This window comes from Telopea speciosissima, chromosome 3 (genome assembly GCF_018873765.1).
Source record: "Telopea speciosissima isolate NSW1024214 ecotype Mountain lineage chromosome 3, Tspe_v1, whole genome shotgun sequence".
Taxonomy (NCBI): domain Eukaryota; kingdom Viridiplantae; phylum Streptophyta; class Magnoliopsida; order Proteales; family Proteaceae; genus Telopea; species Telopea speciosissima.
This window is the reverse complement of record NC_057918.1, coordinates 69,146,955-69,164,345: the sequence shown is the minus strand read 5'-3', so window position 1 is coordinate 69,164,345 and position 17,391 is coordinate 69,146,955. Positions and strand designations below refer to the sequence as shown.

At 38.5% G+C, this 17,391-nt stretch overlaps 1 protein-coding gene across 1 annotated transcript; it reads left to right on the top strand.

Moving 5' to 3' along the window:
- Window positions 1-10,204: 10,204 nt before the first annotated feature.
- Window positions 10,205-15,206, top strand: LOC122655726 (probable pectate lyase 8). The gene is made up of 7 exons (XM_043850023.1): window positions 10,205-10,309; window positions 10,765-10,818; window positions 11,866-11,937; window positions 13,734-14,376; window positions 14,487-14,590; window positions 14,714-14,852; window positions 14,965-15,206. Exons 1-7 carry the CDS (start codon window positions 10,212-10,214, stop codon window positions 15,184-15,186), a joined length of 1,332 nt encoding a protein of 443 aa, XP_043705958.1. The 5' UTR covers window positions 10,205-10,211; the 3' UTR covers window positions 15,187-15,206.
- Window positions 15,207-17,391: the final 2,185 nt, after the last annotated feature.

Here is a 17,391-nt window from a genome sequence, read left to right as displayed (position 1 = left end):
TGCAGGTCCAAGCCCAGGAGGACCCTTGGTGGAGATTTCTTGACGCAACAAAATTTATTGTTGCACCAAGACCCGTCTTCTAAAAATGAAAAAGAAAAATGTAATTGTAGATGGCCAGTGGTTGATTGTACATCTCATGTTGTGTGGAGGGTTGGGGCCTAATTATGGCAGGTGCCAGATTAGGCCAAAGAAATGAACAACTGCTTGGTTAGTTAGTTGATGGCTAGCCAATAGAGTGCATGCCTCTGAAGGTCAAGGGATCGAGTCTCACATTTATGTCATAAGACACCCCCTCTCTCTCTCTCTCTCTCTCTCTCTCTCTCTAATTTCACCACCAAGAGTATGGAGTCTGAAACTTCCCTTAGAGTTACATATCCAATCAAAATAACAACGGTGGGTGAAGAGAAACTCGGTCCTAATTATGTTCTACATACTTATTAGGTCATAGGCTTTAATCTTATTCATCATTAATTTTTATGTCTAGCTGGTAATCTCCTAAAATTGCCTTTTATGCTGAAAGGGTTGACTTTTATGCCTTTTAGAAAACAATCCATACTGAAGATTAGGGCATAGAAGTGATCATTTTCTGAATTGAATTCAGAAATAGTTTAAATGATCATGGTTTGTCATACATGGAAACTTCTAATAAGACTTTAGGATTGCGCATTTGGTAAACAGTTTGGGGGATTTGTTGAGTGATCCTATTTAGGATCTTGTAGGGATAGCAAGAGGTGGGTGGGTCGGTTGGGACAACTTGCCTGGACCCACTAAGTTGGTTTATACAATTACACTGCCTTCGGTAGGGGTGGTAGGAGGTGGATTCACGTAGCATTGTCAATCCGTTGGTCTAGGTTGGTTTTTGTAGGGGCCTAAGCCGTTTCTCTAGTGTAGAATCTTGCATCGTGATTGATTCGTTTAAGTAATTGGTTCTCATAAGTTAGGCATGGTCCTATTTATAAACGGTCGATCGAATGTCAGTTTTTAATTGGTCTTGTACTAAACATGCCCATTTTAAATGAGCTACAATCGGGTTATGCAAGTTTGGTCCATATAGCATCTAATGAGATTCAATTCCTTGTGATGAAACAAAAACTTACTTAAGAGAATGTTCCTTATTAGGCTAAGGGACATCCATAAGTAAATCTCTAATTTATATAATGTCATTTCAAACAATATAAATGTACTTCGTTCATTTTTGGCCTATCAACTTCATAGTGCAATAACATATAATTATCAATTCTATGTTTTTACTCGGCTCATAGTCCTTTATTTATAACTTACATAATACAAAATGATAAATTAATCAAGGTGATTAATAAATGATATATTTGGGATAAAATGGAGAATTTATGGGGTAATTGGGGGTAAAACAAACAGTCCAATCGGGCTTGGTCGGGTGCCCGTCGGTCCATCCCTTTGCACCATGATCTATATATTTAGCTAACGTATCGGGTAGGTTTTGGGCTTTCACCGGTCAGGACAGGTCAATCCTATCGGTGAGGGCTTAGAATTGACACCCCTAGATTCACGTATGCTAGTCTATAGTGGCATGAGGTTGTATTATTGTGAGGAACTTATACCCTTATTAAACCTAGGGAGAGGGTTCCTTGAGCAAACGGTATCGAGGAGTTCACAAATGAAGTAAGGTCATTTCATATGAGCAATAGAGAGATATATAGACACAAATATGTTAGTGTATTCTGTTCGACAGCTCAAAGAAGGGTCGGATCCCTCTACTGCCGAGCAGTCCCAAATTCCCTACTGTCGCAGACACAGTAAGACACGCAATGACCTCCTTACCCCTGCCCAAGCGCCTTGCCCAAGTGGGGGTAAGGCAGTCGAAAATAAAAATATTTTCTTACAAGCTGGGGATCTGATGGCACTACCATAAATATATACATTACTTCAATTAAATCTAATCTTTGGGTTTTAAAGATTTTTAGTGCAATCAAATGAAAGCGATGAATGTTTTGTAATCTTTGTTCACGCTGAAGTAATAAACTGTTTAATGCTCCACCCCTTGAAGGAAGAAAGGAATAATGAAATGGTTTGAGGTTTAGAGGAGGAGAGGGTTGCTTGAAGCTAACATCCCAAAATTAAGGGATTATTGAGATCATAACTTGCCTCATCACTTGATTCAGGGAAAGAATCAAACAACTATAAAATAAATACCAAAAAAAAAAAAAAAAATTTTGAATTGAAATTTTTTTGCTTAGCAAGATATAGCGGCGTAGAACAAGGAGCAAAAATTTCATTAAGATATTCTCCAGTGCAACTTGCTAACATTTTTATTTACTTTTACTTTTGGAAAACCTTAACTATAGGTAGAAACAAAAGAAAGAAAAGTTATGTAACTAAAAGCGTTATGAATGCACCAAACATGCCAACATTTTGTAATGGGGTTTACCTTCTTAAAGCTACCTAATTAATTTGAAGTAGAAAGTAACATGGAATCAAAATCTTGTGTATAACCACTAGTACTAAACGAAATCATCAAATTAATTAGTTTATTAATGGTAAATGATGGCCTATTTACTTTCTAAAGTCATAAATTAGGAATGGGTTTGGTTAGTCTTATAAAACTTCTTCAATTTGTTGAAATTTGACTTTAAAAGGATATTGGTTAGGATTTTTGGTAACCATGAGATTGGGTTAATTACCTTTAGGGCAAGAGATAACTATCTGATCTTGTAGTGCCTGCACCAGTGGCGGCAATATTTTTAGAGAATTTACCATGGAATCTTTTGCAAGAAAGGTGGACCGCAAAGTCTTTCCTAGACTCTATTCAATGGCGGGTCATACACTGCTACAGGGAGGCAAACTCAGCAACGGACGCCCTCGCAAACTAGGCAGCCAAGAGAAAAACAACATGTTATTGGAACTCTACTCCAAGCTTCATTGCTAACACTGTTGGCAGGGATGCTCTTGGGCAACCTAACTATAGATTTCAGTAATGTGTTGAGTCATTAGTATGCCAGGATCTTTTGAATCGTCGGTTTTTTTCCCCTTTGGCTGGTTAAAGGCTATTAGTTGTACTATTTATGTTTCATATTAATACAAATTGCTGACCATTAGCTAAAAAAGGGGCTAATAACAGCACGTTCAAGGGCATTTAACTAAATGATATTTTTTAGTTCACCGGTGGTTTATCGCTAATTTTGTGTGGTCTTGTGTCTAGGTGCAGGAACCACGTGATCGGTCCATACTCGATCTCATAGATACATATAGAATTCTGTGGAATGCCCTATTCGATGAAAGTAATATGTACATCTTGGAGGGAGATCTTTCATATTTTTCGAGATCCATCCTACAATATGGGGTCAAAAAGCCAAAATAACTGATTTTAGCCCTTTTAAAAAGAAAATTGATTCTTGAACCTCTCTCACACTCATGTCACGTCAAGGTATTACTAAAGAAAAAACTACTAAATCTGATACAATTTATCGTAATTGATTAATTAACACGTTGGTAACTATAACCATGAAAAAGATTCAACAAAAGATAGAAACAAATCTACTATCTGTTTTGCAATACGTTTTCCCTTTATACTTATGGATGATAGAAACACTTAGTTCAGTATCGAGTGTTCCTTAAGCCGTGGCGAATTGAAATTCACCAAGGGAGGCTTCAGATGGATGGGAGAGAGTATTGGGAGAATATTTTGGAAAACATATTAAAACCCTAAAGGGATTTGTGAATCCTAGGATGATGCAATGAACCTTCGCGTAATGGAAGAAAACTATCTCCTTTAATTAATCACAATTTGGGTTTCATATTTAGAAGTAGTTGGTGGTGGGTATACTAAGAAAGATCGAGTTTTCAAATTCCCATCGGTGATTTTCTTCAGTTTTGACCATTTTGTCAAGCAAACATGATGTAACAATGTGCAGCATTTGCATCACTTCTTGATGATGTATGATCAGTGATTAATTGTTACAAGCTCGTCGTCTTAGGTCAAAGTATGACTGTAGTGGGTTGGTGGTGGATGAATGTATTAATTAAAAATGTGTTTGGCAATGGTGATTAATTATTTCTATAAATACGGCCAAATTTTATCCGTCAAACATGATAGTAAGTTTATGTTTCCATTAGTACTTCTTCTATATATAACTTGGTCTAAAGTCCTTTTCATCACCAACACATTCACAGAAACTAAGACAATGCATGGTTAGGTTAGACCCTCTATGATGGTTAATGTCATAGTCGGAAAATCAGGTTTTCTAAGACTAGTCTTGTAGAAAAATCTAGTGATTCGATTTTATCAAATCCAGTCAAGGTAAGTCATGTTTGTTTTAATTTTTAATGCAATAAATATGTATAAATTAGTAAAAAAATATCAGAAAAATACAGAAGAATATGGGGAAATTAGAAAAAAATAAATAAAAGAACCACATATCAATACATTTTTAGTTCATACCATTGAGCAAGAGAAGGAAGTTGAGGAGCTGAGGGTTTCTTATTGTTTTTGGAATATAGATTTACTATTTTACTCAACTCAGTTTCTAAGTGAACCAATTTTATGATTTTTAAAAAACAATTAAACTAGCCAAGTTTGTGATGACTCAAATAAAAATACCGAGTCTTATTTGACTCTGACGATTTATAATCCAGTATCGTCATTTTTTACTCTGATCGAATCTACAAGACTCTTGACCAGGTTTTTCAAAAATTTGACTCAACTCAGATGGCTCATCCCAATTAAAACCCGATTTTTCAAGTATGTTAATACATGTAAATCCAAAGTATTAATTAAATTATAGAGCTAGAAAAACAAAAGAGAGAGAGAGCTTGAGGATATGCACTTAAGTCATAACTCTTAATGTCAGTTAATCATGGGGCTTATTCTTCTTTGTTCTTGATAATACTTACTTAGTAGCTAATATGGAACCCACCTCCTCCTTCCATTATTATCCAGACCGGTTCCAACCCACTGATCAAACACACCATATTCTTCCTGAGAAAGTGGATAATAGTCAGAATCTCATTCTGATCACCAAAGATTATTCCGTTAGGATTGCACTCTCCTTGCCGCCCGGACCAATTTGACCATACCACGTGGGTTATCAACTCCTCATTCCTTTTTCATATATATTTTTTTATTTTATCTAAAAAGTATATATAAAAACAGACGACTATGATGCGTCATCCTTTACCGAAAAAAAACTATGATGTGTCATCAGGACCGTCAATCGCTCCGTAAGCAAAGATAAGGAAAAATTATTATGTATTGGAGGGTTATATACTTATATTATTACAGGGAAATAGAATATTATTATTATAGGGAATTGTCGTCGTAGACGTAGAGAGAGAGAGAGAGAGAGAGAGAGAGTCTTCTTATCCAATCCCAATCCGTCTCCTTAATGAGCGGAGCGTGTAAATCATGCCCATGTGACTCTGGGATTCTGGAGACTCTCTGGACTACTGTCTTTCTTAGACCGTCGGTGATTTAAATGTGGGCCCCACCACACACACCCTGAAAAAACTATTATTCTGATCTCCCCTTCTTCATTCATTCATTCATTCATTCATTCTTTCCTCCTTCTTCCTTCCTACCCCTAAATTTGGCAGCTGGATCCGTCAAATTAGTGGGGACGTTGGTCGGACGTAAACACCGTATCAGGATAATGGGGTTTCTATTTACGGAATTGGGCCAGGTGGCAAAATTGGATTGGATTAGGATTTGTTGCCGACCTATAGCCAACCCATTATGGTCTTCCATGTGGGGCCGTCTGTTGTCCTCTAAGGTCCACTATTTTTATTCTACAATACAACTAATGAATTAATTCCTTCCATAATAAGTATTTTCCATTTTTTTTGTTTAAACTTTAAATATGAAGTATAATGTTATGTATAGGTAAGGTTATCAAAACCAAACCCAAATCGAATCGAATCGAATCATGTAAATCGAAATTGATAGATCGTTTAGTTAAATGATCCGGTTATGGTTTTAGAAATGACACTGTTTATTTAATTGGTTCGGTTCGATTTAGATCGATTAATTCAACAGTTTCAAACTGTGTAATTAAAACCGAACTGTCTAACCGTTTAAAAATTAGAATCATAAATTTTATCTCAGGTGTTCTAATGTATAAATTTTATAAGTTCTAGGAAAATTGTGAATTTTAAAGAAGCTATAATGAAATAGGAAGATAAAAAGAGATGCACTAAGTGGAATTTATGATTGAAAAGATTAATAGAAAGTCCATTTTATATTAAAAAATGCAAACAAGTAACCAGTGTAAATTAGATTTAGTAAATGGTTTATGAAACCATTTAGTAACCATCTAACCGAAACCGTTTGAAAACCATCCGAAACCATTTTAAAATCATTTAACCGAAACCGTTTACCAAACGGTTCAGGCTTTGATTATGAGACCGTTTATTTAAACGGCCTGATTACTGTTTCTACCCTCAAGCAGCCAAAATCGAACCGCACCAAACTGTTTAACCGAAACCGGACCGTTTAACACCCTTATGTATAGGGTATATGAATTAACATAATCCGATAGACCATTAATGAGATAAATGCAACATATCCCATACTTAAGACATGTTCTTGAGTTACATGATTATGGCTCTGTTTGTTTCCCTGTAAAAAGGTAGGAAATTTTTTCTTTTATGTGAGATAATGATTTTTCATTATTAGTTTTTAATTAAAAAAATATAGAAATGCATTGAAAAAATATACGGTTTTTATATGGATGAAAGTTTTAATATACAAATTTCATTTGCATAGAAAATTTTACAATAAAGCAAATATGGCAACATGAATGTTTTACATAAAAATAATTTTAAATTTGATCAATGTGTGTATTTTTATTTTCAAGTAAAGTATTAGGACCGAGTTTCCCTCCACCCACCTATTCACCGTGGGTGTCGGATGGGGGGGAGAGGGCATCATAAGGGTGTTTAAAATATGAAATTTTTTCCAATGTCTGTACTTTTATTTCCAAGTAAAATATTAGGACCAAGTTTTGATCCATCCACGGTGAATGTGATTACATTCATCGCGGGTGTCGGATGTGCTGGAGAAGGCATCGCAAAGATGTTTTGGGAAAATACTAAAACACTATAGGGGTTTGTAACCCTAGGATGGTAGGTAAAGTGTCATTTAAGGGTAGAGGAAAACTTTGTCCAAAATATTATACACAATTCTTTCGCTTGGATAATTTTATTTAAAAGTAAGTACTATATGTTTGAAAGTTTTTCCACTGCTTAGTTTTAAGAGGTTAAATATGTCCTAAAATGTCATGGTAAAATTTTTCAAATACATCTTTACCGTTAATTTTATAGGATAAAAAAAAATTAAAATTAGTGCATAAAATGCCATTACAACTGAGATTGAATTAATATGTAGCCCTTATCATATGATTGTGAGAACCCTATAATGGCATGGGTCCCACAAAGTAGGCCATATGCATCCATCCAAGGTAACAAACTAACAAAGGATGCTTTCAAGATATTAAATTTTAACAAGGAAAAAAATTTATGGTTAAATTGCAAGTAATTTTAATTTTTTCACAAAAAATATGTAAAACCTCGTAAAATTCTCTCCCATGAAAATTTTACAAATTAAAAAAAAAAATAGTGGAACATTAGATTTTACAGTAAAAAATATTTATTTATTTATTATTATTATTATTATTTTATTCTCTCTTACATCAAAACAAATGGAGGCTACAAGGAGCATCTCATTTGGACCCATTGGGTTTGAAACTTTAAGGGGCATAGAACCAGTGAATCTGATCCAATTGGCTGGTCCAATATAAACTTTCAACTCAATGCCTTAGAAGCTAGATAATATTAAGATTGGGATTTGGGAGGGGAAAATAAGGCTCAAGTCTCTAGTCTCTGGTCATTTTTCTATGGAATGGTTGGCTCAGGCTGTCAGTGATCATGATTTCCCTTTTCTTTGGTGGCCCTAAGATTTATCTACCAAAGAGTTGTGTCAAACTCGATATCTAATGTGGAGCCATGAGTATCAGGGTCCCAGTAGTGAAAGGAGAGGACTTGGTGGTTGAAAATTGAGATCCAATTTGGTAAAAGAAAACCAATTAATCCAAAGAAAGAAATCAAAGAAACCAGGAGAATCTTATTCTTCTTGAATTCTGTTTCTTTATTTTTATTTTTGTTTTTAAAGGGAGAGGGATGGGTATGCTAGTGGTATACCGAATTCTAGTACCCTATGTGTTTATCTCTTTCTTTCCTCTTTGAAATGATTCCCTTACCCTTAAAAGGGGGGAGGGGGAGAGAGAGAGACACACACACACACACACAGGGTGCTAGCATTCGGTATATCGCTAGCATACCCAACCTTTTCTCATTTTTAAATTCTTCATCACCTATCTTTGTTAATTCTTTTTCAGAAAATTAATCCAATATAACATGATCCTATCAAGAATGGAAAGTTAGCATTATCTCTTAAATTAATGGACAAAGATTTCCTCCGACCATAGAGACGATTTTGCGTAGTGAATGGAATCCTAATCACCATGGATGGAGGAAAACTTGATCCTAAATTAATTGAGGAAAACTAAATATTCCTCCACCACTTACATTGCTGCTTTGATATTAATTGCTGGCTCACTTTTGGTCATGGTTTTTAAAATTGGATTGGATCGACCAATTCTAATTAACCCCAATTCTTTGCTTATTGAGTCTGATTGAATTAGGCCGAGTCTGATCGATTCTAGGACGATTCTGCTGATTCCAAAACAATTCAAATCAAAATCAATGAAAACCGATATCGTTCCCAATTCCAAGCTTTTAAACCTTGAATCGAGTTAGTTTTGATTGTTAACTATTCACCATGTAGAGTTTCTTGATGTTAGGCAGAATTCCACAAGTTAATATGACTAAAGAGCATGGAAATTTGCTTGTGATTGATAGTAACAAAGAGGCCACAATGAAAACTTCCTTCTTCTTCTTTTCATATATTGGTTGAGAAAGTCTTGTTAATGTAAAAACCTAAAAGACATGTTTGGGATCTATTTGACAATCTCATTGAAAGTGGGGTAAGGTTGTTTTTCTATATTTAAATTGTTATATGGGCTTTAATTTAGCATTGATTGAAGCCCAGCTCAAAAAAAGATTAAAATTTATCCACTCTCATTAGTAGAGAACAACCTGGCCTACAAAATCTAACTTTTGCATTTGTATAAGTTCAACAAAAGTAAACCCACCCTGGTTGTGTTGTACCTTTCTTACCTGGCGTGTAACCCAAGGTTTGCAAATGTTAAAAAGACTTCGTGGGTCCCATCCCATAATTAATCTCATTTTGTCTACAATTAAAAGTTAAAATCATCCAAGCTATAAAGCTAAACAGGAGAACGACCAACTAGTTTGGCTGGTCGAACCAGTAACCCACTCTACAAAGCTTACCCTAAGTGGACCGGATTTGCTGGAAATGTTCCAATTGCAGTTAAATAACTCGGTGATGAACCAGACCAGGGTAAATCCGTAATTAAACTGGAAATGTTGAGAATGCGCGTGAGATCGCTGTTATGATGGGGACCTCTTGGTTGTTGCATGGGAACATAATCGTGCCCCCAAAAGGTAACAGAACGATTTCGGAATGAGTAAAAAAATTGGGAAAAAAACAATGAATAGGAGTAGAAAATAGGAGGGAAAGAAAGAATCGGTGAAATTCCGGAATTTGTGTGAGAGAGACAGTACGGATAGTCACCGGCTGAATCCGGTATCCTGGAGTGGATTTGCTGACATGGAAATAGTGGGCCCCAGAGGTATAGGTTCAGTTAAAGCGTTAAAGTTAGTTTACGTGTCAAGGATTCACCTGGGGCGGGGAGGTGGAAGAGACTGTAAGAGGTACGGCACGTGATTGGCCGACACCGTTAGCGGTTAAAAACGTCGGAGAAGAGAGAGAGAGCAGAGTCCGTTACTGGCGGTTAGGGTTTTAGTGAGGTGGTTAAACTGTATAGGGGGTAATACTGTTATAATGGGTTAATTAAACCTAACCATGGTAGAGTGGGTTTAGTTAACGGAGTTAGGCACGTAGGCCAACGTTTCCTATAAAAGGGCTGTTTCATGAAGTTTTTTTTACTTCATTCTTTACCTCTGTTTCTCTCGTCTCTCTATACATACCTCCTCGAGATCCAGAGAGTAAAACAGAGAGAGCGTGCAGAGGTTCAACTGAGAGAGAGAAAACGAGAAAGCGAGAAAGCAAGAAAGCGAAAGATACTTCTGAAACGACAATGGCGGTTTCTCTGAGGTGGTTTTCTCTGGGTTTTGTTCTGCTGCTGTTGTTCGTCGCGGTAATGGCAGGAGTGAGAGAGGCGGTTTCAGATGCGAGGTATACTTTTACTTGAGCTAAAAGAAATTGCAAGCTAGTGAAGATTAATTAGTTACTCGGAAGAAGCAGGGTGTGTATCTTAAGGTTTTCAAGAGTTCCTTCTAGAGTTACAGTTTACTCTGTCAATCTCTCGAGGAAATGAGATCAGGAGAGAGTGATTTATTTGCGGCTACTTCAAGTAATGGAGGATGTTTGTGTTCTTTCTTGCTTGATTTTAGGTTTTCTTTCGAAATTTGGCTCAATGTTTTCAAAATTTAGCTGCATTGCGGGCTTGTCCTCTGTTCTGTTCGGAATTGGGGGTAAATCTCAGCGCAAATGAGGATTTCGTTGGTTGTAGCTTTGTAGGCATTGCATAGCTTGAATTTGGGTGAATTTTGCAGGTTTAACGGTGTTTTTCACTTCTTTTTCTTCTTAGTACGGCTTCTTATCCTTCAATGCCTGTTTGTTCTTCGCAGGATTATAGAAGCGGAGCATTCGCAGAGCTCAAAGAACTCATCATTAGCCGGGAGGTCAGTAGTCTACTCTCACTATCTTTGCTTCGGATCTTAGGTTCTCTCTTCCTCAATTCCCGGCGAATCTAGGCTGTCGGTTTTGTAGCCGGTAATATCTGTATCGCTAGATATATTCTAACCGAACCTTGGGAGTGATCTTAACCTTTAAGATCGGAGATCCGGAAAGCTCAATCGTTTATTCCGTTACGTTCGTTTTCGGATCCAGCCTTTCTCAACCCTCGAGTGGAAGCTCTCATTGGTTAGTGGTAGCCCCTGTAGGGCATCTGGCATCATCATCGTTGAGTGGGATGCCAACTTTCTTGACCGAGACCTTCTAATGGATCTTTTCTTCGTTTTTCTAAATATTCCCCCTCGGAACCGTTCCTATTACAGTCTTAGGTATCAACGTTAAAAATCCTACGGCTGTCGTACGGTATGAGAGGATAATCTAGCAGTCATCCAGGTCAAGGGAATGTGAAAAGAGATTCCTCAAGAAGGAAATTCAGTCCAAAGTTTGGATTCCAAACAGAACCAAAAAGAAGGAAATTCCCTCCGACGAGTGTAGGACCTCTTCTCTCTCTCTCTGGCTCTCTCGCTAAAATGCGCCTTTTACAGTTTTATCGGAAAACGACTGCATCGGGCACTGTACGTGTCGATCCGTTCTAGTGTGTGTGTTGAGACAAGGAGATTGAATATGTACGGAGATATGATATTCTTCAATTTATTTACCTTTGTTTTTTCAAAGCTTCCCCTTGATTGGAGGAGAATTTGTTATAGGGAAAACGAAATTACAAAAACGCCCTTGGTACACTTTTCTCTTTGTCTAAAATGGTAGAATAGAATTCAATGAGAATCGAGAAACGAGATACAATTGGATCCGAGAAATAACAGAGTAAGGGTTCTGGCTTACTCTGCTCAAGATCAAGATTGACCTAGTTTAAGCTCAAATGGACTAGAATTTTCATTTTCCTCTTTTTGGACTGATGAGATTATACTTGCCAACATGATTTAATTGTTTTTAACCTAATCGACTTGTGTGGTTTGGTGTGGCGGATGTTGTTTCAGGTTGGATGAGGTTGATGAACTGAATGAACATGCCGTCGACAATCCGGAGGAAGTCGCTTCCATGGTGGAGATGTAAGTATTCCGTGGCTTCCAACTAATTTGTTTTTCTTTAACACACCCCCCCACCCCAAAAAAAAAAAAAAAGAAACTAATATGTTTTCCTCACATGCTATAAGTAGGATTGAATGAAACTAATTAGAGCTATTATTCAATTGTTATTTCGGTATTTCACTCGTAAATCTTGTGTCCTCAATGATTCGGTCAGTTATTCGGGGAGTTGGGGTAGGTCTGAATGCACACACATGATACGCACGTTGAAACAAGAACAAATCCACATGGCCCTTGCCCTCTTTAATAACAATCCCCTCATCAACCGAACAATGAGCTCGACCTCCTTTTCTTTTGAACTTTTAATACTCAATCGATCCCAAGTTAATATGGTTAAGAATTCCAGTCAAAATTCTTCCTCGCCTGAGGAAAAGCGGAAATTCCAAAAAGTAAATAAAGCTAACATCAACATAACTACATATTTTGATTAGAGGAAGTTCTTATTATTTATCCATCAAATTTTCTCTTTCGTCTTTTGTTTCAAAAGGTAATTCATCTACATAACCACATACTTTTTCCCTAAATTGATTTTACTCGTCTCTGCAGTAATCCCGATTTGGACCTTGAGGGCTAAACAGTTTTTAACATTCCTGAATTTCTTCTCTTTTTTGACACTTCCCACATGCAATTGTCGTGAGATCCACGCCTCACGCATTAAATTTATTTCATTTCGTCTTTTTTTTCTTCTCCAATCACATACATTACTACTGTACCCGCAAAAAAATTAACATATTCTCTCTCTCTCCATATATTCGATCCGGGGCTGTGTTTTAACTATTTCCTTGTCAGTGTTGGTGCCTAACAAAATTTTACATTATGAAATTTTATGTTGTTACATCCTGCAGGTAATTGGGGACTAGCCTGACTAGGGGGACTAGGGACCTTGATCAGTATTCATGAACCTTCCTAAAGTGCTTGGATTTTTCAGATTTAGATCATCTTTTGGGACTCTTTCACCTTAAGAAATCAATTTGATCAATTAATCCATGCTTGAGTTTCACGAGGGTGGGAATGCGGATGTAATGCTTTGTGTAATTAATGTGATCTGCAGTCGTATTCAGTTCTCCCATCATTTTCATGTGACACCTTAATTCATTGCATTGTGGAAGAAGTTCACCGTCTCCTATGCTGCTTCCCCATCACACACCCACATTTTCTCAAACTGTTGAACTTCTTTAAATTCTATGAAACCACCGTTCTCTTCGAAAGTACAATAAAATAATACTAAATAACCCCTTCTCTGCCTTTAGTCTTCTTCTTTTTCATAATTTTTTTTGAAATAAAGATCTCGAGAAAGTATTTTAGTTATAAATTCCTACTTCCAGTTCCACCGACGCACGAGTCACGACCCTTGAATTAATTGACCATCTTTACTATTTATTTATTCCACAGGGACAATACCTGAAGCCATTTGTCCATGTAGCCCCCATAATTGAATTAGGACTTGGACAGTTTTTAGCTTCCAGCTGGTTACATCTTAAATTCCCCACGTTACATTACATATTTGCATGTAGGAATTTGGTTTACTTATCTCTCTGACATAATTGTCAAATTAAAAATAGCAAACAGTAAAAGACACTTTCCCTGTTTCGATTCGATGTTCCAATTTTAATTGCTTCGTTTCGGATGCGAATAAGCTTTCGCATCATCGCATCGCATGCCGCTTGGAGGAGGAAGAAGAGGAATAGAATCTCAGACATATTGGTTAAATGAAAATTTATATTAATGAATGGATTTGATGTAATTAATGGGCTTGGCAGGACCATACGCAACAGCACCGAAAGGAGGAACCTGGGTTACCTTTCCTGTGGCACAGGGAATCCCATTGATGACTGCTGGCGCTGTGACCCAAACTGGCAACAACACCGCAAGCGCCTCGCTGACTGTGGCATAGGATTTGGGCGAAATGCAGTCGGTGGTCGTGAAGGCCGCTTCTACGTGGTCACCGATCCTGGTGATGACGACGCAGTCAACCCTCGACCTGGCACCCTCCGCCATGCTGTCATCCAGGAAGAGCCCCTGTGGATCGTGTTCAAGCGGGACATGGTTATCACTCTCAAGCAAGAGCTCTTAATGAATAGCTTCAAGACCATAGATGGCCGTGGTGTCAACGTCCATATTGCCAATGGGGCTTGTATCACTATCCAGTATGTCACCAACATTATCATCCATGGTCTACATATTCACGACTGCAAGTCCACTGGCAATGCCATGGTCCGGAGCTCCCCAAGTCATTACGGCTGGAGGACAATGGCTGACGGTGATGGCGTCTCCCTCTTTGGAGCTAGCCATGTCTGGGTTGATCACAACTCTATCTCTAAATGCGCTGATGGCCTCATTGATGCTATTATGGGCTCGACGGCCATCACCATCTCTAATAACCACTTCGCCCACCATAATGAGGTACATCTATATTATGTTTTTCCCCCTACAACATTTTGTCTTCACACGGCTTAATGCCTATGAGTGTAGAATTGATGATGGGCTTACGTTATGCGTGTAATGTGGAACAGGTAATGCTTTTGGGTCATAGTGACTCCTACACAAACGACAAGCAGATGCAAGTGACCATCGCTTATAACCATTTCGGAGAAGGTCTCATTCAGAGGATGCCAAGGTAAGAGAACAATAATAAGTCTTCGTTATTTTTACGGCTTTTGGTAACATGAGTCAAGATTCCTTCTGATTGTGTGGAGGTAAAAGTTTTACAAGTTAAATGAAATGGGGGAAAAAATTGCAGGTGTAGGCATGGGTATTTCCATGTGGTGAACAACGATTATACTCATTGGGAAATGTATGCAATTGGAGGAAGTGCGAACCCAACCATCAACAGTCAAGGCAACAGATACCTTGCCCCAACCAACCCTTTTGCCAAGGAGGTACTGTTTTTGTTTCTGTGTTCATCTTGTATGTCTTTACCGAATGAATTTATGTAAAAAGTGTAATTTATTTGACATTTGGATAATGATAGTGACGTATGTGGGTGAGCAGGTGACAAAGAGGGTGAATACAGCGGAAGGTATGTGGACGGGTTGGAACTGGAGGTCGGAAGGGGACATGATGTTGAACGGAGCCTACTTTACCCCATCTGGCGCTGGGGCTTCAGCCAACTATGCAAAGGCTTCAAGCCTTTCAGCCAAGTCTTCTTCCATGGTGGGCTCCATGACATCTGGTGCTGGCCCTCTCAGCTGCCGCAGGGGCCGTGAGTGCTAGCTAGTTAACCTCTCAATCCATATGAAACAACAACAAAACAAAAAAAAACAAAAAAAGATTTTTCTTTCCCATTTACCATTATAGAAGAGTCTCTGGTAAGCCCTGATTCTGTTCGTCTTCCATTCGGTCTGTCTCTCATACCTACCTATTGTCCGGCTTGACAAGTGTACATTTAATACACGTGTCTCTGACGTTGATTTTACAGCCCTATTGTTCTTAATTCCTCATTATTCCACTGGGAGGTATATTTTCTTTTTCTCGGTGTCATTGCTCAACCTCGGCCTGTTTCCACTGCGGAACTAAAATTGCCGTCCTTTGGAGCCAGGTGCGGAAGCGTTGTTCATTGCTTTTTTTCCTTTTCCCTTTATTTTCTTCTTTTCTTCCCTCAACGCCATATCCGTCTTCCTCTTCAATCCTCACATCACCCACAACCATAGCTTCTCTCATTCATGTCTCTGTTCTCAGTATCTGCGTCTATGAAATATCTCTCTATTCCTAGTTTACAGTGACCAAGGATTTTGTAATTCCTTTTTTTTTTTTTGTCCTTTTAAAGTGATACCTGCATGGTATGGATAGAGATTTGAGTACTGAAACTTTGTTACAGATGAATGTAGCGTCTCCTTTTACCAATAGAAATAGTCTGTGTGTTCTTATTTTTCTTCTGCAAGTATGTTTTTTTTTTTCTTGATAATGCCCCTGCTCTTTGTTTTTACTTTTGTGCGCACGCGTGTGAGAGAGAGAGAGCGAGATGTAGACTTGGTGGAAAGTGTGAATCCCATGTTGACTCTCAAAGGGGATGAATCCGTCTCAACACAAATTCTTTAAACTCTAATCTTTAAATTCTAGTCCTTATCAAAAAAACAAAAAAATTCTTTAAATTCCAGCAATGCCTGCCCTTAGGGAGATGTCTTCGAGCAAATCATTGGCTGAGGCAAACCCAATTTTATCAATCAATGACAACACTTATGCCGTCCACCTTACAACCACAGTGTGGTCAGATCTAGTAGATAGTGCACCTCACTTTACTAGGGCTGCACCAGGGTCAGGTTGAGCCAGGGTATCCCTTAAGTGGGTGTAGGACTGGCCTAACCCTCACTCGGGGCCTAAAAAATCCAATCTTGACCTGCCCTTAGGATCGGGCTGGGCTGACCTTGATTGGCCCTGATCATGGACCGGGGGAGGGGATAGATGCATGGACTGGACTAAGTTGGATTGGATCAGGAGAAAATGATCAAATTTACATAAAATAACACTATAATAAATATTATCACTTATTATCTTTATATATAATATATTATATAACAAAATATGTGTGACATTTAAAGTTTATAATAAATATAGTATATCAATATATTTTATAATACAACTTAAAACAAGATCAGGTTGGGCCAGGTCGGGCTCAGCCTGAGGCCTCAACCCTGACCTTGACTTAGGGTTAGAAATTTTCAACCCTGACCCACCCTCAGGGCCAGATATCTCAACCTAGGCCTTGTTCGGGTTCAGGGTGGGTTCGGACCGACAAGGCCAAACTTGCACCCCTACACTCTACAAATCAAACACACTTCAATAGACAAACAAGGACAACAATCCCAAACCTTAGACAAGTCCCAATTTGTTAGAATTATAATTTGAAAATCAAAGTATCGAAGCACAATATTTTAGTCTAAGGGGGCAATGTTAGCATGTATCTTGGTGTATCGTACCTCATTCAGCCATCCAACCTGCAATCTCGCATGGGAATGTTTCCAATCCAAGATCCCACGCATTCGCACGCCTTAACTATAGCCGCATAGTCGGAATCTTGATACATGGAACAATCTGTTGCATGTGAAAACCTCTGTCGCCTGGGTCACCCACGGCTCAATTTCTCATCCTACCCCCGGGCTCCTGTGATGCTCTTGCTTATCTTGTCGAGCGCCCCTACTAGGGCGTGGAGGAGGAGTCTTCTGACGAGACGGGTGTGATGACGCGACCAGGCTCGGCTCTGTTTGATGCCGGCCACCCTGCCTGCTCGGGTCTTCCTCTATGCGCACCGGTGCCTGGAGGGGGCGCGACCAGTGGTTGACCCATCAGCCCACCTTGAGCCATCTGGGTCATGAAAGTACGCAGCGTCTCGTTGGTGTGGAGCATCTGCAGCTGCAAATCCATAACTTGCCGGTTATTCGCTGGGGCTTCGGGATCCAAATTCTTTGGTAATGGCGGCGG